General features: G+C 40.8%; 1 protein-coding gene across 1 annotated transcript in view; it reads right to left on the bottom strand.

The window, feature by feature from the left end:
• Positions 1 to 23097, bottom strand: part of LOC131222378 (citrate synthase, mitochondrial) — a 38295-nt gene that overhangs the window by 9540 nt on the left and 5658 nt on the right. Inside the window, exons 8-9 of the mRNA XM_058217419.1 lie at positions 22236 to 22299; positions 2726 to 2808 (exon numbers count right to left, since the gene is read on the bottom strand). Coding sequence (XP_058073402.1) covers positions 2726 to 2808; positions 22236 to 22299 — 147 coding nt within the window. The remainder of the gene's footprint in view (positions 1 to 2725; positions 2809 to 22235; positions 22300 to 23097) is intronic.

Below are 23097 nucleotides of genomic sequence, written 5' to 3' on the forward strand. Positions count from 1 at the left end.
ATGAGGCTATGATGATATTTTCTACCTTGCTTGACTATAATGTATGAATAAGATATGAAACTCTCACAGTATATATGACACCTGATGGACATGTGTAAAGCAATTTGGTTCATCGCAAACCAATGCACTTTTTTCTCTTACACTTCATTAGCAGGATACTTCAGTTGGATTTGCATGGCTGTGCCAATAGATATCGTATATCCTGATGGGTTACACTGGTTTTGGGTAGTTAAATCCAAAATGGAATGTAATTCCAGGGTATCTGATATGCGAATGGAATTCAAGGTATTCACTAACGGTAACGGTGGCCATAATGGCCATCACCATTGCCTTTACGATATGGGCTGTAACAGCCGTAATGGCCCCTGTAATGGCCGTTACAGTCTTTTTTTATTGAAAAAAAAAAACTGGAAAAGCATGTATCGACCACATAATGGACGTCACGGAATCATTACGGCCTTTATGAGGAGTGTAACAGGCCGTTACAGGAGTTGTAACAGCCATTGCGGGTCTTTTTTTCTGTAACGGCCGTTACGACCCTGTAACGCGTAATGGTTGCCACTGTGACTGTTACGTAACAGCTGTTGCGGGTCATTTTTTCCATTACGGCCTTTATGACCATGTAACGTGTAATGGTTGCCATTGACCGTTACGAAACGGCCTTTATGGCTCCATAATGGCCATTACGGCACACTATGAAATGGATGAATTTCAATTGGCTTTCTCATGAGGACTTTGTTTGAAATGCGAGTGCATGCATCAATTTCTTACATGTGAATAAAAGAAAGATCTATATGCATATCTTTAGCACATAAGTATACCAGACTTCCATATCGAACCCTTTTCCATTTTTTGAAGTATGATGCAAGAAGGATGAGTTCCATATGTTAATGAGATCCCAATTGGAGAAATATGGTAAAGGGACACCCTGTTCTTGGTACTTAAGACCCTTAGTTCTATATTTTTTACTCAACTGAAAGAGTCAAAGAACCATAATTTCTCACAGATATGCCACCTAATCTAAATACTAGAAGAGAAATAGGGTTCAAGGACATGGCTGTCGGTGTGGCATGGCATCCTTACCCTTCGAGAATACTTTTTTAAGAATTTTTAAGATTTTCTTCTTTATGCTCTCCCCTTTCCTCTCTCTTCTCACTGAAATCATCCCAAACACGCACGTTCTACACATGAACTGCTCAACATGTTACATTGTTTGGCATACAATGTGGTAACTGTAACATCCACTCCGCTCTCAAGAGCGTCTTCTCATGTTTGCCATACATATAAAAAACCAACTTGATCTAAAACTCAGGTGGGCCACTTCATAAGAAACAATGTAAATCACGCCTAAAACATTAAAGTTCACTCAGTGTGTGGCTGTCTTGACATTTGAATCAGGCTGATTTTCTGACATATAAACACCATGGCATGCCCTCCAAGAAACCTTGCGTAGCCTCTCCATTCTGCTTTTTTCCTTTTTTTATATCTGCACTCCCCTTCTCCACCTCACGCATGCACTCGCAGACTGGAATCCTCTACAACAATTACAGAGGATTTAGGACACATGAGTTTGTGGGGCCTGCTTTGCTGTGGTGTTACATCTATGCCATCCATCAGTCATGCCTCATTATGCTCATCTTAAGGACCAAAGACCCCCATGAAAGACAGCTCAGATTGCCTCACCAAGGAGATAGTGTAAACTCACATCTAAAACCTCTTAAAGTTCATGCAATGTAGCACCCTTATGTTTTGTATCAGCCCGATTTTTTAGACCATCCCTTCATCGTGTTGCATTCGATGAATAGGTTGGATGAAATGTATACACCATGGTGGGCCCTGGACACAAACCTATACTTGGTGGCCCCTCTTCATTTTCTGTGTTGTGTGGCCCACCCGAGGTTTGGAACAGAAATAATTTTTGACCTAGTGCATACAATTGAGGCTCGCACATGATGGATGGAGTGGATGTCAAGCACATGACAAAGTGGACCCAACATATTTGAGGTGTTGTACCCACTATTTACCGCACAAATGCTAGAGTATAATATGAAATAATTCCCCAAACATCTCTCAAGTTCGACTTTTCTATTTATTCTCCTCTTCCTACACGTCTGCTATTTTTGCTCCCATTCTACCATTCTGTGTCCATGAGTAAACACTTAAGATAACTACTCTAAACTTAACCTGTCTCACCAGTCACCCCAAGAGTAAGAACAAATTGAAGACTATATATTGGCAGTATTATTTATCATATCGGTTTGTTTTTTCAATGGGTTCACCATCAAAATAACCAGGCTAGAAGATCAGGTTTTGATCATCAGGCCTTCCATTGAAATTAATGAACATTAAGGTGTCAATGCTCTATGTAAATTGTGGTCCATAGATGAGTGGAGCAACTTGCATTTTGCAACGTGTCAATTGGACAGCTCTTATGCATAATTATTTATCTGTCCATCAATTCCAGTTTTTAACAGAGATAAAGGTTTATTCGTCTTTCCAATCTACAGATTCACCGGGGGGGGGAGGGGTGCATGCATGGTCAGATGCAGGCACACATGCATGAGCAGTAGCATGTGATTACTTGCCCCAGAGAAGGCAAATATGTCTGCCAGCCAGCATGCTAACAGATGCTTATGTACCCAATCATGCACAAATGCACTCAAACGTTAACTCAATAATTTGCAACAACATAAAACTAGACAAAACGACAAGTTTATTTATTAACCTGAAGTGCCATAATGCCTGTTGCAAATTGCGTCATAGGATGAGCTGTTACAGGTAGAGCATTGATGGCTTTATAGACATGATCTGCAGCCAAAGCAACAAATTCTCAATTATATCCAAGTTTGCAGAAATATGATGTCTTAGCATAGGTTAGGCATATCTTGTAACAATGTGGTCTTCTTCTTTTTCTTTTTTTTGAAGGATGACAATTTATTAAAAAGCGGCAAGACCGAAAGAATACAAAAGAAAAGAAAAACAAGCAAATACAACAAGAAACCCCCACTACAAGGCCCAACACACCCACCCCCACCCACAATCCTCGGTCCAAGGATGGACCACCATCCACTGAAAAACAAGGGACCTAGTAGAACAAAACACCCCTATAGGATCTCTACCGATGTCCCAGAAGCATTGGAAATTTCTTTCCTTCCAAAGAACCCACAACCCCACTAATAGATACAACCTCCACCATCCATATTTCCACATCATTTTAGGGCATGAGCCCAAACATGAGGCAGATCCAAAGCTCAAGTGAACCACGCCACATGAAACAATGGGGACTGAACGCCTACCATTGAAAACTTCTTGGGGGCCACAAAAGTTTTTGATCAAGCTGATATTTGTGTATTCCCTTCATCTAGGTCTATATGACCTTATGAATGGTTGGATGGCAAATAAACATCATGGTGGGCCCTAGGAAGGTTTCATTTGCGGGCATCATTGCCCCCATTGTTTTCCGTGGTGTGATCCACTTAAGGTTTGGATCAACCTCATTTATGGGCTCGTGCCCTCAAATGATCTAGCAAAATGGATGGACGTAATGCATAAAACACATACATCATGGTGGAGCCTACAGAGCTTTGCCATGTATATCCATCAGTGTTGCGTTCTACACTATGCAATCCAAGCTCCTTTTGGAATATATGGGTCTTTTCTCAAAACTGGTGTTGTTTTCTTGGAATTGATGCGAGACGGATGCCATCAATGATTTTTTCATGAGACCACCATGAGGTGTATGTGAGATCCACTCTGACCATTAAATGTGTAATCCCATGCTAAGCCTAGAGCCAAAAATTCAGGATGATCTATGATTCGATTGGGGCACACCAAAGGGAAGGGTTGGGAGAGAGACGTCCACCCTTGAATTTTACAGGGCCCACTGTGATGAGTATCTAAAATCCATTCGACACCAAAAGCTAGGCCTAAGGCCCGAAAATCAAGCTCATACACAATTCAAGTGGGCCACACTAAGGGAAGCAATGCGGAGGGTGAGTTTTTCCCGGTACACTTACCAATCGTGTGGTCCAACTGAACCACAGATGGGACTGATTTTTGAGCCTTAGGTCAAGCATGGGGTGACTCACTTGATGGTTGGGGTGGATTTCACATTAACGCTATGGTCGGGCCCACCCAAGCCAGCCACTCCATTTGCAAAGTGATGTGAAATAACTTCTCTCCCCGACATTCACTAACATTGATTTGATTCCTAAATTAGGTAACTAGTCGGACATCCAACTAGTTGTGTGTGAGCATTTCTCATATATATATATATATATATATATATATATATATATATATATATATATATATATATATATATCATATATATATATATATATATATATCTAGTTGTGTGTGAGCATTTCTCATATATATATATATATATATGAGAAATGCTCACGCACGACTAGTTGGACCACTCAAATTGGTCCAACTAGTTGTACATTAAATTACATAAATATCCTTCTTTATTTACATATAATGCCCACTCATGAGAGAGTATGTAACATCCAAGTCTTATATAGGTATAACAAGAAGAATATGTGCCAAAGATCTACACTGTTCATCAAATATGAACTACTAATTAAATTTTATTTGCAAAAAATTAGTAAATGAACCTTACCATCGGATTCATATATGCAAGTTGAATTTGAATAGAATGGATTTTTAACAACTTACTTTTCTAGTATAAATATATCATACTATTGATTGCAAAAAATAATATTTTATGTCATTCACATGCTTGCAAACAACCTTACCTAATTAACGAACTAGATTTTTTTACACACGTGGTGCATTACTCAAATACCTCACGCATGTAGTGCTTGTCTCCTCATCCTATTTTCTTTGGGAAAAAGCCTCTTCCTCCTCTCTATCTCTCTTCATTTAATGTTATCTCTTCTCAATTAATGTCATCTCTACCCCTAAGCTATAGGAAGCTAGGTGGGGCCCACTATGACGTTTGTGACAAATCTATCCCGTCCATCAGTTTTTCTAGATCGTGTTAAGACATGGGCTAAAAAAAGAGGAATATCAAAGGATTAAGTGGACCACACCACATGAGTAGAAGGGATTTATAGCCTACCATTGAAAACCTGTTGGGGGCCACAAAAGTTTTAGATCAAGCTGATATTTATGTTTTCCCTTCGTAAAGGTCTATGTGACCTTGTGAACAGGTTGGATGGCAAATAAACATGACGGTGGGTCTTAGGAAGTTTTCAATACTAAGAGTTCAATCCCCACTACTTCATGTAATGTGGTCCACTTGAGCGTCCAATCTACCTTTTTTTCTTTTGGATCATGGGATAAAATGATCTATGAAAATCGATGAACGGAGTTGATAAAATATATAGATCACGTTGGGCTCAAAGAGCCTTTGACATGACCATCCGTCTTAGATAGGTCCAGTGGGGGTAATACCCAATCCGCGCCCTCTTTTACACTTCTGTCCAAATGAGAGTGGATTAGGTGTCACCGGGTAGTACATGAGTGGGTGTTACCCTGACCATATGGGGCCCACCTTGATGAATGTTATTGTATATCCATGTTGTCCATCCATTCTTTCATCGCATTTTATGGCTTGATCCCGAAACTTAAGAAGATCCAAACCTAAAGTGGACTACACAACTAGAAACAATGGTGATTGACCATTAAAAACTTACTGTGGACCATAAATTTTTAGATTAGGTTGATCTTTGTATTTTTCCTTCATCCAGGTCTATCTGACCTTATCAAAAGGTTAGATGGAAAATAAACATTGCAGTGGGCCATAGGTGGTTCCTAAGTAGTTTTTTATGGTGAGCATTAAATAAACAATGTTTCCAATGATGTTGTCCACTTGAGATTTGGATCTGCTTAAGTGTTGAGAACAAGTCCTAAAATGATCAATAAAAACTAATGGATAGGGTGGATTTATAGCATGTTTATCAAGGTGGGCCCCACGGTCAAGGTAACATCCAATCCACTCCCCTTTGAAAACACTCTAGAAGAGTACCATGCACTCAAAGACCCTATCCACTGTTATACCAGATCATGGTAGGACAGGGGCCGAAAAATAAGGTAGATCCACGGCTCATATGGGTTGTGCGACAGGGTAAAGTGGTTAAGAGAAAAGCCTATGTTGAAACCTCCATAGGTCCACACCATGATGTTTATATACCATCCATACTGTTCATAAGGTCATTTCCTACTAGGATGAATTGAAAATACAAAAATATTAGCTTGATCCAAAACTTTTGTGGCCCGACGAATGTTTCAACAATGGATGTTCAGTATGCAGTTATTCCTATTGTGTGGCCACTAGAGTTTTGGATTTGTCTTATTTTTGGGCCCATGTCCTAACATGATATAGAAAAACTGATGGATGGGATAGATTTATCCCAAACATCATAGTGGGCCCCACTCAGGGAATGCCAAATCGGTTACGTATCGGCCGATACGGCCGATACGTAATGGTAACGGTACGCACCGTTACCCGATTCAGGGCCGAAACGGCCGATTCCAATTTTTGTACCCGTATCGGCCGATACGGGGCCGATACGGGCGTAACGGTCACCCGTAACGGTCAGCGCCGTAACGGTCGAAAAACGGCCATTTTTTTTTGCATTTTAAGGTCCGTTTTTGATGTTTTTTCGAAACTTCTTGCTTCCAAACTCCTTCTCACTCCTTCTACTGCTAATTTCGTCCAACCTTGGCTGGATATTTGAGGAAAAAACACATTATATTGGCGGATTTTGTTGAATCAAAGCTTGGTGGGCCATTTTTCATAAATTTGTCAAAAATAGGTATTTATACTTTTTTTAATATGTTTTGCTGTTTTAATTATCTCATATGATGTGTTAATCATAGTAGAACATGTTAATATGCATTTTACAGATTTGGGGTACCATTTAATATTTTTTTAATATTTTTTTCTATTTACGCATGAATTTTGCCCCTTTTTTTTAAAATTCAAAAAATCAATTTTTAATGATTGTTTTGCTGTTTTAATCACTCCATATGATGTGTTAATCATAGTAGAACATGTTAATGTGCATTTTACAGATTTGGGGACCCATTTTATATTTTTAAATATTTTTTTCTATTTACGCATGAATTTTGCCCCTTTTTTTAAAATTCAAAAAATCAATTTTTAATGATTGTTTTGCTGTTTTAATCACTCCATATGATGTGTTAATCATAGTAGAACATGTTAATGTGCATTTTACAGATTTGGGGTCCCATTTTATATTTTTAAATATTTTTTTCTATTTACGCATGAATTTTGCCCCTTTTTTTAAAATTCAAAAAATCAATTTTTAATGATTGTTTTGCTGTTTTAATCACTCCATATGATGTTTTAATCATAGTAGAACATGTTAATGTGCATTTTACAGATTTGGGGTCCCATTTTATATTTTTAAATATTTTTTTCTATTTACGCATGAATTTTGCCCCTTTTTTTTAAAATTCGAAAAATCAATTTTTAATGATTGTTTTGCTGTTTTAATCACTCCATATGATGTGTTAATCATAGTAGAACATGTTAATGTGCATTTTACAGATTTGGGGTTCATTTTATATTTTTTAAATATTTTTTTCTATTTACGCATGAATTTTGCCCCTTTTTTTAAAAATTCGAAAAATCAATTTTTAATGGTTGTATTACTGTTTTAATCATGCCATATGATGTGTTAATCATAGTAGAATATGTTAATGTGCATTTTACAGATTTGGGGTGCCATTTTATAATTTTTTAATATTTTTTTCTATTTACGCATTAATTATGGCCCTTCTTTTTTAAATTTAAAAAATAATTTTTTAATGATTGTTTTACTGTTTTAATCATGCCATGTGATATGTTAATCATAGTAGAACATGTTAATGTGTATTTTACAGATTTGGGGTGTCATTTTATAATTTTTTTCTATTTTTGAATTAGTGACTTTATGTTTTTATTTGCTTATATTGGACAGGTTTTGCCTTGGAGCTTCTTAGGGTTTAGTTAGAATATAAAATCATCTTTATTAACATAGGTCATACACTCATACTCAAATCTAATTATCTAGTGTCTACCTAAGCCTAAAGAAATGTCTGGATCTGGCCAACAACAAGTAAGTGATGATATTGGATGGCAACATTGTGAGAGGGTTGGTGGTACTAGGCACCAAATGAAGTGCAAGTATTGTGATAGACTAGTGACTAGTGGAATTACCCGTCTCAAACAACATTTGGCACATCGAAAGGGTCAAGTTACGCCATGTAGTAGAGTACCGAAAGAGATAATGCTTTTAATGCAAGCTAGTCTGGCTGAGTCGAAGGGTAAACGTGCTGCTGTACAAAAGAAGAAAGATGATATTTTGGATGCAGCTTGACAGAAAGTGTTTGGTCCTGAATATATGGGCATTCGTGATGAAGATATTATTGATTCTGACGAAGATTCAGATCGAGAACTTACTATAGCTAGGAGAGAGAGCTTGCGTCTAGCTCGTGAAGAGGAAGAACGTCGCCGCATGTTTGGCACGTATGGGTCAATGCGTGATAAGGGGGGCAGTAGGAGTGGGAGTGGGAGTGCAACTGGAAGTGCAACGGTAGTGGTGGGGGAGTAGGTTTGGTGGGTTACGACGTATGTTTGGGAGCCGATGACAAACATCTTCAAGTGATGCCCCTATACGTTTGGATGAAGAAGTAAATGAGCCTAGGAGACCCTCTATTGATCCAATCCTATTTAAGAAAGAATCAACTAAACAAAAGAAGATAAAACGAATGTGGAGTAGAACTTCCGTTGAGAAATTAGGTAGAGCAACAGCAAAGTTATTTATACATGCCAACATACCTCCTAACGTAGCCAATTCTCCATATGGCAGGTGGTAATTGATGCAGCAGCAGAAGCAGGTGAAGGAATAAAAGCTCCCACGGCTAAGGAGATTAGAGAGAAATGGACAGATGCAGAGTATACGGATGTAAAAGCATACGTGACTACCTTTAAACCTGTATGACAAACCAGAGGATGCACAATCATGTGTGATGGTTGGACTGGCCTAACCAGACGCAGCATGATCAACTTTATGGTGTAGCCACTTAAGAACTATATACCACAAGTCAATTGATGCCTCAGAGGCAACAAAAAATTCTACTTATATTAATGGACTAATGGATAAAGTTGTGGACGAGATTGGAGAGGAGAATATAGTGCAGATTGTGACAGATAATGAAGCAACATATAAGCTTGCAGGACATGTTGATGGATAAGAGAAAACATCTTTTTTGGTCACCATGTGCTGCCCATTGTATTGATCTTATATTGGAAGATATTGGGAAGAAGAAGAATGTTAAGGAAATGGTCGAAAGGGCAAGGGAAGTGACGACGTTTATTTACAACCATAATCAAGTAGTTGCAATAATGAGAAAGTTTACGAAAGGACGAGAGTTGTTGAGGCCTGCGGCGACTAGATTCGCAACAAACTTTATAGCATTAGAGAGTTTATTCCAGCATAGAGAAGAGTTGAGTGAGATGTTCGCTTCCCGAGAATGGCTCAACACAAAACATGGGAAGAAGACATCAGGAATACCGGTCGAAGTTGTGAACACCATACGGGACAACAAATATTGGAAGAAGGTCAAGGCGATCCTAAAGGTGATGGAGCCACTAATGAGGGTACTCCGTCTTGTTGAATCCGATGAAGCACCTACCATGGGCTTCCTATATGATGCCATGGATAAGGTAAAACTTGCAATTCAACGTAATTGTAGAAGTTGGCAGACTTATTGGAAGATGATCGACAAGAGATGGACAAACCAACTCCATCACGATCTTCATGCAGCAGGTTACTACCTAAATCCTAGGTATAGATATGCCCAATCATTTGTTGCGGATGATGAAGTTCGTGTCGGGCTAAAAAATGTGATAAAGAGATTAGAGCCTGACTTAGATCTGCAAATAAAGGTATTAAATGAATTAGATACATTTGGAAATCGCCTTGGTAGCTTTGGAGATGCTCTTGCACGGCATGCAGTATCTAGATTGCAACCGGCCGAATGGTGAATTAATTTCGGAGAGAGTACGAAGGCTCTCCAAAAAATTGCAGTAAAAGTTTTGAGCCAGACAACATCTTCCTCTAACTGCGAAAGGAATTGGAGTTGTTTTGCGCTCATTCATTCAAAGAATAGGAATAGATTGCAGACTAGAACATTAGATAGACTTGTCTTCATGCACTACAATATAAAACTAAGAATGCGACGACATCATAGGAGCATTACAGCTACTGATGACGGAGACTACTGTCCAATAAACTTGGATAATATTTATGATGAGGATGACCCACTTCTACCTTGGTTGGAAACAAGGGAAAAACAAATTGAAGAGGATAGTGAAGAATTGGAAATTGATGACCCAGAAATACGCAGAGCGCAACAAGATAGTCGTGCAGATGTGTTGGACCCAGTAAGAGGGGCAGCGTTTATACCACGTACAGATACGGCTCAAGATCAACAAAAGAGTACGAGCAGTGGTAGCGTGACCGTGTCGGATATAGACAATGACCCCCCTGCCCCTGGTGCTGGCACTTCTGGTGTTGCTCAGTGCCCTATACAGCCGTCTACAGATCACGATGTCGATGAACAGCGACGAGGTGGTACACGAGGTCGGACTTATGAGTGTACCGAGTCACGATACAGCCAGCATGTGGGTACATCTAGTGGTGCACCGGGTCCGAGAGGTTCGGAACATCAGCAGGCTCATGGTCTTGGTTATTATGATGGATATTCTTATGGTGAATTGAATTATGATGGTTATACTGAGCCTGTTCCATCACATTCATGTTGGAGTAGCCCTCCTGATCAATATCCATATGATTATAGATATCCAGATCCAAATCCAAGTTACTCATCACAGCAGACGCACTCTCAATCTCAAGATTCTCAACAGCCTGAGTATGGGCACCAATATGGCTATTCGACGCAATGGTGGATATCCTTATTCCGGTCGAGTCGTTGCCTAGTTAGGATCAATCATCCTCTAGTTTCGTTGATCTAGTATTTCCTTCCGGTGTTGGATATTATGGATATGTAGCACCTACACCTATTGGATAGCCTCGGCCTGATGGTGACGATGACGATGATGTGGAGGTCGAGCAACCACAAAAAGCGATTTTCATTTTGGTGGTGACTTGTGATTGTGACTTGTGAGTATATATTTGTGTTAAGGTAAGTATTTGTTGCAGCAGACAGCTCACAACAGTATTATTGCAAGAAGCCATGCACACACTTGACACTGCCGAACTTGTATTTAAAATAGCTCCCCTGACAACCAATCAAGTAATCCTTAATCAAGTTGCAGGGGAGTATATCAGACACTACTAATTTTTTTTTTTAATATTCTTGACTTGAGGATGACAGGTCATAGACAGGAATCACACTATCACAGTCACGTGCACCACACTGCACAGGACCACAGGTATGTTCGAGAAATTCCTCAAAAATAATTGCAAACACCTGATGTAAGATATTTTCATTTTACATTCATTCTAATATATCTATCATTGATAGTAGATAGTTAGAAAATTAAATATATGAATTTTGTAGTCAAATTCAGGTTATCTGGTTCATAAATTCATCAGACAGTCCGATACAACTTCTCACCAAAGAGTGGACCGTTACACCACCATAAACATGTTCCAATTTATAAATGAATGCATATTTGGAATGCTTAGAATATTCTGGATTTAATCCATATTTTTTCATATTTTTTTGGCAAAAAAAAATTTTTGCGCCGTTACGGGCCGTTACGCCCCCGTATCACCGTTACGCCCCCGTATCCGTATCGGTTTTGGAGGACACCGTTACGCCAACCGATACCGATACGGGATACACTAGCTTCCTATGGCAGGAAGTTACGGAAGGCTAAGAGGCAATTGACGTCCGTTTCCAGCGACACAGAGGGAGAACATTAAATGTGGAGAGAGAGGAAGAAGGAAGAGGTTTGTTTCCAAAAAAAAGTGAGATAACTATAGAAGGTGTGCACATGTGATGGGTTTGGATAATGAATCAAATGTGTAAGAAATCCAATCCGTTAATCAAATAGAGTTCTTTGTACGTATATAAAAGGTATAAAATACAATTTTTCTAATCAATAGTACATAATATTTTTATACAAGAAAAGTGGGTTGTTAGAAACCCATTTCGAGAATCTAGTTTCAACTTACATGTGTGGATTCAACTATAACGTCCGTTTACTAATTTTTGGCAAATAAAATTTAATTAGTGGGTCATGTTTGATAAACGAGCTAGATCTTTGACACGTGTTCCCAACATACCCATGTAATACTTGGTGTCAGGTGGCCTTCATAAGTAGGCATTACATGTAGATAATATATATATATATATATATATATATATATATCAGTAATTTAATGCATAGCTAGCTGGACCAATTTGAATTGTCCAACTAGTTGTGTGTGAGCATCTCTCTCTCTCTCTCTCTCTCTCTCTCTCTCTCTCTCTCTCTCTCTCTCTATATATATATATATGGGAAATGGTGGTACTATGAGGTCGACTTCATGGGAACTTCCCATGAGATGGAGCTGTGTGGACCCCACCGTGATGTGTGCCGAACATCTACCCCATCAGTCAGGTGCACCATTCCATGGTGGGCCACAGGCTTAAAAATCAGATTGAATCCATGACTTAGGTGGGCCACACTACATACAACAGTTTAGAGGGGTTACCCACCCATTAAAACCTTCATGATCATTATATACATACATACATATATATATATATATATATATATATATATATATATATATATATATATATATATACATACATACATATATATATATATATATATAAACATAGTTACCTTTTAATTTTTTTATTCTTTTTGAAAGGTAACATGGTTTCCTTTTATTAGCATGAACTATAAGAACAAACATCACTTCCAAACAGACAATCAAGAGAGGAAACTCTCAACTCTCAAGCAAGCATGATGAGGACATCGTGCACACGCACGCCCGCACACCACCACCCCTACGCACGTACGTACGCAGAAGGAGGACCCCACCATCAATCTGGCTCGATGACGACGTCCAGGGAGGGCCTCCTAGCTAGAAGACAAGTTTTGGTTCAGAAAAGTGGCCCGATAGTCAAGAAAAGCCCACCATGAGATCTCATGATCGTGGCCCACTCGTCGGATTGGTTTTATATTTTAAGTTTTGCTTATTGTTATTATTTAGAACATCGTGAACGCTTTAGATTTTCTTGTTTGATTTTTATTTTAGTTTACTTAATCGCCAAGTAATAGGTGTCGCACATGGTACGAGTTTTTGGGTATAGGGTTCTCCCTATAAATAGGCACCCTTTGTAGTTCTTTTCATTCATTGAAGTTAATAAAAAAATTCCTGCTTTATTTTTCTGCTCTCTTCGTGAGTTGTGGAAGAATTCAAAAGTGGGTGTGAAGCCTTCCCTTTTCGAAGGGCTAACTACCGTGGTGCGAAGCCACATCGATCCCAATTCACCCCCATCTTCCATCATCTTTTTTTTTCATCTTCCCCCACCATCCATATGTCAAATTTGGCCTTTTGTTGCATCGATTTCTTCATTGAAGCGGGTTTTCAGATTTCGAGGGCTTAAACTTCGGCGGAGCACTACGCACAAACCGTCTGGATCGAGCTGAAATTTGGAGGTTTTGGAGTCCATCCTGGCCGACCAGGGGCCAAGGTGGCCTTTTTCGAATAGTAGGCCCCACACACGTGCGGCCGGGATCACACACACGTCCATCTGGACATTGTTGCTGTCCACACGCGGGATCATCTTTTGGTTCAGGTTTTTATCTTCTTTTATCCTCTCATAGCCGTTTTTTTCATGAATCCTAACCCTATATTACATGATCCCTAATTGATTTGCCCCTTTTTATCACCTTAGGGTTCCTTAAATTGAAATTAGGGAATCCCTTGGATTAGGGACTGATTTTTATGCATGAGTAGTTGATTTTATTTCCCTTTGACATTGTTTGGTTTATAATTTTATTGGTCCAGTCCTAGCCTGTGTCGGCTTGGACCCGCATAGATTCCCCTTTAATTGAATGTTTGGATTTTCATGTGGGATGTGGAATTTGTGTGATTGTTTCTGAATTGGTGTGATCTAAGCCTGCAATCTTGCATATCATATTTAATTTTCCATGTCCTGCATCAAATTTGGTATCAGAGCCTAGGGTTCTTATAGGGGAATTCACCACATATTTAGGGTTTAGTTTGTTTGAGTCCTTCATGCATTCAGTCCATCATATATAGCTGAATTTTAGTAATAGTATGTAGTCTCCTTCATATAGAGTCTCGTAGGGTCATTTAGTTTTTAGACGCATATAGTTGTCATAGAAGATCTTTAGGTTGAGCAAGTCACTATATGCCCACACGTACGGGTCGCAGTTTCGGTTTGCACCCTACACTAAACATGGAACAATTGCAAGAGTCACTAAACAAGATATCTCAGACGTTGGAGTCTATGATTAAGCGCTTGGAAATGGACCAATGCTGTGAACAGCTTGATGTACACATTACCAGACTAAAGACCATCGCTAGGACAAACCCCACCATTGGGGTAGATGTCCAATCTCAAGCAGGTGGCCTGGAGGATACACTAATGAATGGAGTTGGTCAAGGAATCAATTATGGGTGTGCACCCGGACACCCACCCCATGAGAGACATAAAGACCACTATTTTGAGTGGTATGATATGTCGGATGCTCGACGAGTCCGATTCGCCAAGATGAAGCTTGTGGGTCAAGCAAAGAGGTTTTGGGCGACGGTTGAGCGAAAAAAAGAAAGAGCGAGGGAACTTCCAATAGTCCATTGGGGAGAAATGAAAGAAACGTTGAAAGAGAAGTACCTCCCTTTCTCTTATCGCATGCGGTTGATTGAGGAGTGGCAGTCTCTTCGACAGGGTTCCATGAGTGTTGCTGACTATATTGAGAAATTTGAAGAGTACTCGACCCGCTGTGAGGTTGATGAGGACCCCGTACTCACCCTTGCTCGTTTTAAAATGGGCCTCCGTCCTGACATTAGGAGAGAATTGCTCGCCAAAGACATAGACACTATCGAACAGTTGTACCAACTAGTGTTAGATGTCGAGCAATACCTTAAAGCATCTGTGGGAAGGCGGTTTGACTTTCAAGAATCTGGTACTAAGGCCAACCCCTCTGGGGCTAGACCTAACACAGGATTCCAAAACAAACATTCCCCTAATGTTCAGCCCAGACCTAAGGATGATAAGGGTAAAGAGATTGTCGGGTCTAGTTCACGTGGAAGTAGGGCCACTAGGTGTTTTAGGTGTTAGGGGTTTGGTCACTTTGCTCACCAGTGCGGCACGAGAGAGGGCACCAAAGTACTCCTTATTGATGGGCAAGTAGAAGTAGTGCCCCCAGAGAGTGATAGTGAGGAGGAGGAATATGAGCCAGTCGGAACCCCTAGTGATGAGGAAAAGGGAGCACAAGAGTCTTTGACCCTCGCAATTGTGCGTTGCACCCTAGCTCAAGCCAAGAACACTGATGACTGGCGCCACAACACGATCTTCTACACTTATGCAAAATGTGGGGAAAAGAGCTGTAAGATGATCGTGGATAGTGGTAGTTGTGCCAACGTGGCATCCACTAGCACTGTGAGTCGTTTGGGCTTGAAGCTGGAAGCCCATCCTCAGCCCTATAGAGTCTCCTGGGTTGATGAAACATCCATTCCAGTCTCGCACCGCTGTCTTGTCCCTATTCAGTTCGGATCTTATAAAGACACAATTTGGTGTGATGTTGTTCCTATGGATGTGGGCCATGTCATTCTGGGTAGGCCGTGGCTCTATGACAGGGATGTTACCATATTTGGTCGTTCAAATGTGTGTACATTCTGGTTTGAGGGCAAGAAGGTCAAGCTAAATCCTCTACCACCCAAGAATACAACTGGAAAGGAGTTCACCACACAGAGTGGTGTGAGCGGCCCAAAAGAAGTGAAGGAGTCGAAGTCCAAGTCCAAACCACTCCATATTTTGAATGCCAAAGACTTTGAGCGAGAGACGGAGGCGGACTCGATGATATACGCCCTTGTGGCTAGGGAGAGTGTACCAGATACTAGCGTAGAGTTACCCACTGAGGCCATTCAGGTAGTACATGAGTTTCGTGATGTTTTTCCTGATGATTTACCGAATGAGCTTCCCCCTATGAGGGATATACAGCATGCCATTGATTTAATCCCTGGGGCAACTCTACCAAACCTCCCACATTACAGAATGAACCCGAAGGAGCACGCTGAGTTGAAGAGGCAGATTGATGAACTCCTAGAGAAGGGTTTCATTCGAGAGAGCATGAGTCCGTGTGCCGTGCCCGCCCTTCTTACACCTAAGAAGGATGGCACATGGAGGATGTGTGTTGATAGTAGGGCCATCAACAAAATTACAATCAAGTATCGATTTCCCATACCGCGTCTTGATGACATGCTAGATATGATGGCTAATGCTACTATCTTCTCAAAAATCGACCTCAAAAGTGGGTATCACCAAATCCGTATACGCCCTGGTGATGAGTGGAAGACGGCCTTCAAGACGAAGGATGGGCTATATGAGTGGCTAGTTATGCCTTTTGGGTTAACTAATGCCCCAAGCACTTTCATGCGTGTGATGACCCAAGTGTTGAGACCCTTCATGGGGAAGTTCCTGGTCGTATACTTTGATGATATCTTGATTTATAGCATGACTAAGGAGCAACACCTCAACCATTTGAGGCAGGTTTGTGGGATCCTTAGGGCCGAGAAGTTGTACGCCAACCTAAAGAAGTGCGCGTTCTTGTCTAGTAGTGTGATCTTCTTAGGTTTTATTGTGTCAGCTGAGGGCGTATCGGCGGATCCTGAGAAGGTCAAGGCCATCGTTAATTGGCCTGAACCCCGCAATATTCATGAGGTGCGCAGCTTTCATGGCTTAGCCACCTTTTATAGGCGGTTCATTCGAGGCTTCAGTTCCATTGTGGCTCCCATCACGGACTGCATAAAAAAGGGAGAGTTTCAATGGACAAAGGCCGCCTCGAAGGCTTTCAAGGAGATAAAGGTCAAGATGACCGAAGCTCCAGTCACGCGACTTCCAAATTTTTCAAAAGCTTTTGAAGTCGCATGTGACGCGTCAGGAGTCGGCATAGGAGTACTTAGCCAGGAAGGGCACCCTGTCGCCTTTTTTAGTGAGAAACTGAATGAGGCGAAGCAAAGATATTCCACCTATGACAAGGAATTCTACGCGGTAGTGCAATCACTACGCCATTAGCGACATTACCTATTACCGCAAGAATTCGTCTTATTCTCAGATCACGAGGCCTTAAAATACTTAAACTCTCAAAAGAAATTAAGCCCCAGGCACACTAAGTGGGTTCAATTCCTTCAAGAGTACACTTTTGTGCTTAAGCACAAGGCCGGTGTAGAGAATAAACCTGCCGACGCGTTGAGTCGTCGAGTCGCATTACTCAACTCCATGAACGTTGAAGTTACGGGCCTTGAGCGCATCAAAGAAGAGTATTCTGACTGTCCAGATTTTGGAGTTGTGTATACGTCTTTATCAGAGAGTCCATCAGGAGCTAACAGTGAGTATTTGATTTTGGACGGATATTTGTTTAGGAGTGACCACTTGTGCATACCACGCACCTCCCTTCGTGATTTTCTTGTCTGGGAGTTACATTCAGGGGGGGTTGCAGGTCATTTCGGTCGTGACAAGACCATTGCCCTAGTGGAGGATAGATTTCATTGGCCAAGCCTCAAGCGGGACGTGGCCAAAATTATAGGGCAATGTCGTACTTGTCAACTGGCAAAGCAAAGGAAACAGAATACAGGATTATATACACCTTTGCTAGTCCCATTCATCCCTTGGCAGGACATCAGTATGGACTTCATGCTTGGACTTCCAAAGACTATTCGAAAGCATGACTCCATATTCGTTGTCGTGGACCGTTTCTCTAAAATGGCCCACTTCATTCCTTGTTCTAAGACCTCCGACGCCTCTCATGTTGCCAAGCTATTCTTTAGTGAGGTTGTCAAACTGCATGGGTTACCAAAAACCATAGTGTCTGACCGTGACGTGAGATTTATGAGTTACTTTTGGAAGACACTATGGCACATGATGAATACTAGGCTCCAATTTTCTTCTGCCTACCACCCTCAGACCGATGGCCAGACTGAGGTGGTTAATAGGAGCCTAGGGAGTTTACTTCGATGTTTAGTGGGGGAGCATACCAGGACATGGGACGCCGTACTACCCATAGCCGAGTTTGCATACAATAGTTCTGTCAATAGGTCCACAGGTCTAAGTCCTTTTGAAGTCGTTACTGGTTATAAGCCTAGGAAACCTATTGATCTTATCCCCATGTCATTGTCTCATAGGCCATCAGAGTCTGTAGAGTCTTTTGCGCATCACATACATTCATTGCATCAAGAAATTAGGCAAAAGATCACTACTAGTAATGAGCATTACAAATTTTCTGCAGACCTACATAAACGTTTCAAAGAGTTCAATATTGGGGACTCTGTGATGGTCCGTATCAAGCCCGAGCGGTACCCTCCAGGGGCCATTCGTAAGTTACACGCGCGTAGCGCTGGGCCCTTCAAAATTATAAAGCGAAACGGTCTCAATGCGTATGAGGTAGATCTTCCACCTTCCATGGGAATTAGTTCCACATTCAACGTGGAGGATCTAGTTGCTTTTCAGGGACCCACGGATACTTTGTCCAGCCCTTCGCCCACCCATCCTGATGTCCCAACCTTACCCTTTGATCCATGGCCTCTTCCCGACCTTTCATCTCAGCCTCTGCCTTCCATACCTAGCCTTCACACACCCAGAGAGGAAATAGAGGATATCTTGGACCATGAGATAATTTCCACGTCGGATGGCGGGTTTCAGAAATACCTAGTTAAATGGAAGTCACGCCCAACTTCGGACAGCACGTGGCTCACTGAGGAGGAGCTTCAGAGACTTGATCCAGACATCCTAGAGCGGTTTAGGAGTTTTATTTCGCCAGTGGCGAAATCTTCGCAGCCGGGGAGAGTTGATGAGGACATCGTGCACACGCACGCCCGCACACCACCACCCCTACGCACGTACGTACGCAGAAGGAGGACCCCACCATCGATCTGGCTCGATGACGACGTCCAGGGAGGGCCTCCTAGCTAGAAGACAAGTTTTGGTTCAGAAAAGTGGCCCGATAGTCAAGAAAAGCCCACCATGAGATCTCATAATCGTGGCCCACTCGTCGGATTGGTTTTATATTTTAAGTTTTGCTTATTGTTATTATTTAGAACATCGTGAACGCTTTAGATTTTCTTGTTTGATTTTTATTTTAGTTTACTTAATCGCCAAGTAATAGGTGTCGCACATGGTGCGAGTTTTTGGGTATAGGGTTCTCCCTATAAATAGGCACCCTTTGTAGTTCTTTTCATTCATTGAAGTTAATAAAAAAATTCCTGCTTTATTTTTCTGCTCTCTTCGTGAGTTGTGGAAGAATTCAAAAGTGGGTGTGAAGCCCTCCCTTTTCGAAGGGCTAACTACCGTGGTGCGAAGCCACATCGATCCCAATTCACCCCCATCTTCCATCATCTTTTTTTTTTCATCTTCCTCCACCATCCATATGTCAAATTTGTCCTTTTGTTGCATCAGATTTCTTCATTGAAGCAGGTTTTCAGATTTCAGCCCGCAGGCGAGCTGAAACTTCGGCGGAGCACTACGCACAAACCGTACATCGGATCGAGCTGAAATTTGGAGGTTTTGGAGTCCATCCCTGGCCGACCAGGGCCAAGGTGGCCTTTTTCTGAATAGTGGGCCCCACACACGTGCGACCAGGATCACACACGTCCATCTGGACCATTGTTGCTGTCCACACGCGGGATCATCTTTTGGTTCAGGTTTTTATCTTCTTTTATCCTCTCATAGCCGTTTTTTTCATGAATCCTAACCCTATATTACATGATCCCTAATTGATTTGCCCCTTTTTATCACCTTAGGGTTCCTTGAATTGAAATTAGGGAATCCCTTGGATTAGGGACTGATTTTTATGCATGAGTAGTTGATTTTATTTCCCTTTGACATTGTTTGGTTTATAATTTTATTAGTCCAGTCTTAGCCTGTGTCAGCTTGGACCCGCATAGATTCCCCTTTAATTGAATGTTTGGATTTTCATGTGGGATGTGGAATTTGTGTGATTGTTTCTGAATTGGTGTGATCTAAGCCTACAATCTTGCATATCATATTTAATTTTCCATGTCCTGCATCAAAGCAAAAATAAATGAAAAACACCCCCACGAGTATCATAAAAGCGAAAAGGGAATTAGATATAAATGCATATTTATGTGGCGAACACTTACCATGAACAAACATTTTCTCGTACTTTGGTATTCTTGTAATATGTTAACTATTTGCCATCATATCCAGACATGGTCTTAGCATGTATCTTTACATATTTTTGTGAACTTCATGTTTACATCATTACATTACTTTAGCAAACACCAATAAAATGACGAGATGATGAGTAAGAACATTTTAACTCAAAAGGTTTTTACAGGTTGTCAGGTCAAACACCTCATTTCCATTTCCCGCACCACGCATATATGTCCCAATTGTACAGCTGCACTGATAAACAAGGTTTAAATTTTGTTTCCAGCATGACTTGATTTCATCCAAGTTCTATCAGTTACAGTCTGCAACCAAATGAGTCACCAGACCAAACAAGTACCCAAGCCAACCAAGACCAACCAAAATGGACAAGCGAAGGTGAGTCCTAGCATATTTGGTCCCCATGCAAGTCGCACTCCGAAAACACTATAAATCCATGATTGGCAGTAAATCTCCCTCCCTCTTATGGATGAGCATTGGTTGGGCCTTTCCCTTCAAACAAACTGACTTTGATGGGCCTTATCATATTATATGAGGAGGCCGAGTCAATGCCAAAAAGCCCTAAATAGTTAGGCTAGCACCAGCAAATGAAGGCTGAAAAGAAAGCCTAGTAGCAATGGTGTGCAGGAGCAGTGATGTGTAAACCCACCACCACCACCATCATCATCTCAGCCTTATCCCAATTAATTGGGGTTGGCTACATGAATCATGTTCCATCATTCCACTCTATCAACGGCCAGACCTATGTGAGATGATAGATCATCAAGTCTTTTCTTAACACCTCCGTCCACGTCCTTTTGGGCCTACCCCTTGCCCTTTTAGAGCCTTCAACTTGTACCAACTCACTTCTACCCGGCACAATTCTTGGTCTCCGTTGCACATGACCAAACCACCTCAGTCTACTTTCCCTCATCTTATTACTGATCGGTACCACTCATAGGTTCCCTCAAATGCATTCATTTCTATTTCCATCCCCCCTCGTCTTGCCACTCATGTATCTCAACATCCTCATTTTTGCCACACTCATCCTATGAAGATGTTCTTTAACTGCCCAACATCTTGTTGCATAAAGCATGGTTGGTCTTATCACTATCATATAAATTTTCCCTTACAGTTTTGAGTGGTACATGACAATCACAAAAATCTCCAGAGGCACCTCTCCATATCTTCCACCCAACTTGAATTCCATCTTTTTCAATCTCTCCACTCTCATGAACTATTGACCCAAGGTATCATAAGTGGTCATTTTGGGAAACTCCTTGGTCAACGATCTTAACTAATTCCTCATTTTCACTCCTATTGTTACCATTGCACTCCATATATTCTGTTTTAATCCAGCTAATTTTAAATCCATTAGATTTTAAAGCATCCATCCATATCTAGTTGTGTTTATGCCGTCCATCATCTGTCAGATTGTTCAAATTCATGATAGAAGTTATGGCATGAGTTTGACAGCAGCTGCCGACCTGACACAACCCTTCTTTATGCAAGCTTGGGACAGCAATAAGAGCACGAAACGCCCACAAGCAAAATGTAATAGAGTTTATTACAATCAAGCTATTTAATAGTCAAGTAAATAGGTTCATTACTGGGCGACTTTCTTTGTCTTCCAGCTAGTTGCAGAACAATCTTTTTTCGAATATGGGAAAGGGGGGTTCAAAATTCCTATAGGAAAACAAACAGTTTAAACCAACAGAATTTGCTCTAATTTCCTTAAATACATTATTTAGAATCCCCAAGAGAAAGCCCCTCTCACCCATACACAACTAATTCACAAGAATCTAAGCAATGACTACTTATTTATAAAAAAGAACTAAACTTTGAGGAATATATGACAAGATGATTGGCTAACAAACCTGGAACAGTCGCACGATTTTGCAATTCTTTGGACAGTGCATTGACTTGCTCTTTGCTCGGTAACTACATTACAGAAAGAAATTGCTTAGTTCAAACAATGTAAGGAAGATATGGTGAATATATTCCCTGCATTAACTCCACCAAACAAGGTAAGATTAGCCAATTTCAGGACAAGTACAAATCAGAGTTGTGTAGCAGGCACGTCAAATCCTTTGTGCAAGATAGGAAGGTTAAATGCGTAAGATAAGATAGTTGAGATAATGATTTGTATCAAGTGCAAACAAAAGATTTGCATAGCATGTTCAAGTAAAATGGCCATTTCTTTTGTTTACTTTTTCTTCCTCAACTTTTTTCCCAAAGGCAAAAGGATATGTTGAAGACAGAATACATACAGGCTACCCAACACCAAAAAAGGTAGAGCAGCCAATAGTGCAAAATTACTACACTGGCTTGCAAAACTTTCCCCTGGTTTCTTGTCAGTTACACAACTAATACAAGCAGCATCCAAATTGAACCAATATCCACTGTTGATTTTCACACAACCCACAATCAAACTGTTCAACAGCCGAAATTATCAAGGATTCATTCATGGATCGTCAATTTTTGTCCCTAGAGGACCATTATCTTGATCGTGTGAAGAGCGGGCCATTGTTGGCCCCACATGAGGAGTCCTATGGTTGAGTGACTCCCAACTCATGCTAGTTTCTTTTAGAGATATTTTCTCCTACTTTTGAGTTACTTAGAATCAAATTCAAATGTGCTAATTACCATTAAAAATGTCCTAATTACTGTTTCCATCACTTATCTTTCGGCTCACATTGAGATATCAAACGGCGTCAAAACAACATGAAATTGACCCGT

This window comes from Magnolia sinica, chromosome 13 (assembly GCF_029962835.1).
Source record: "Magnolia sinica isolate HGM2019 chromosome 13, MsV1, whole genome shotgun sequence".
In the NCBI taxonomy this organism is placed as follows: domain Eukaryota; kingdom Viridiplantae; phylum Streptophyta; class Magnoliopsida; order Magnoliales; family Magnoliaceae; genus Magnolia; species Magnolia sinica.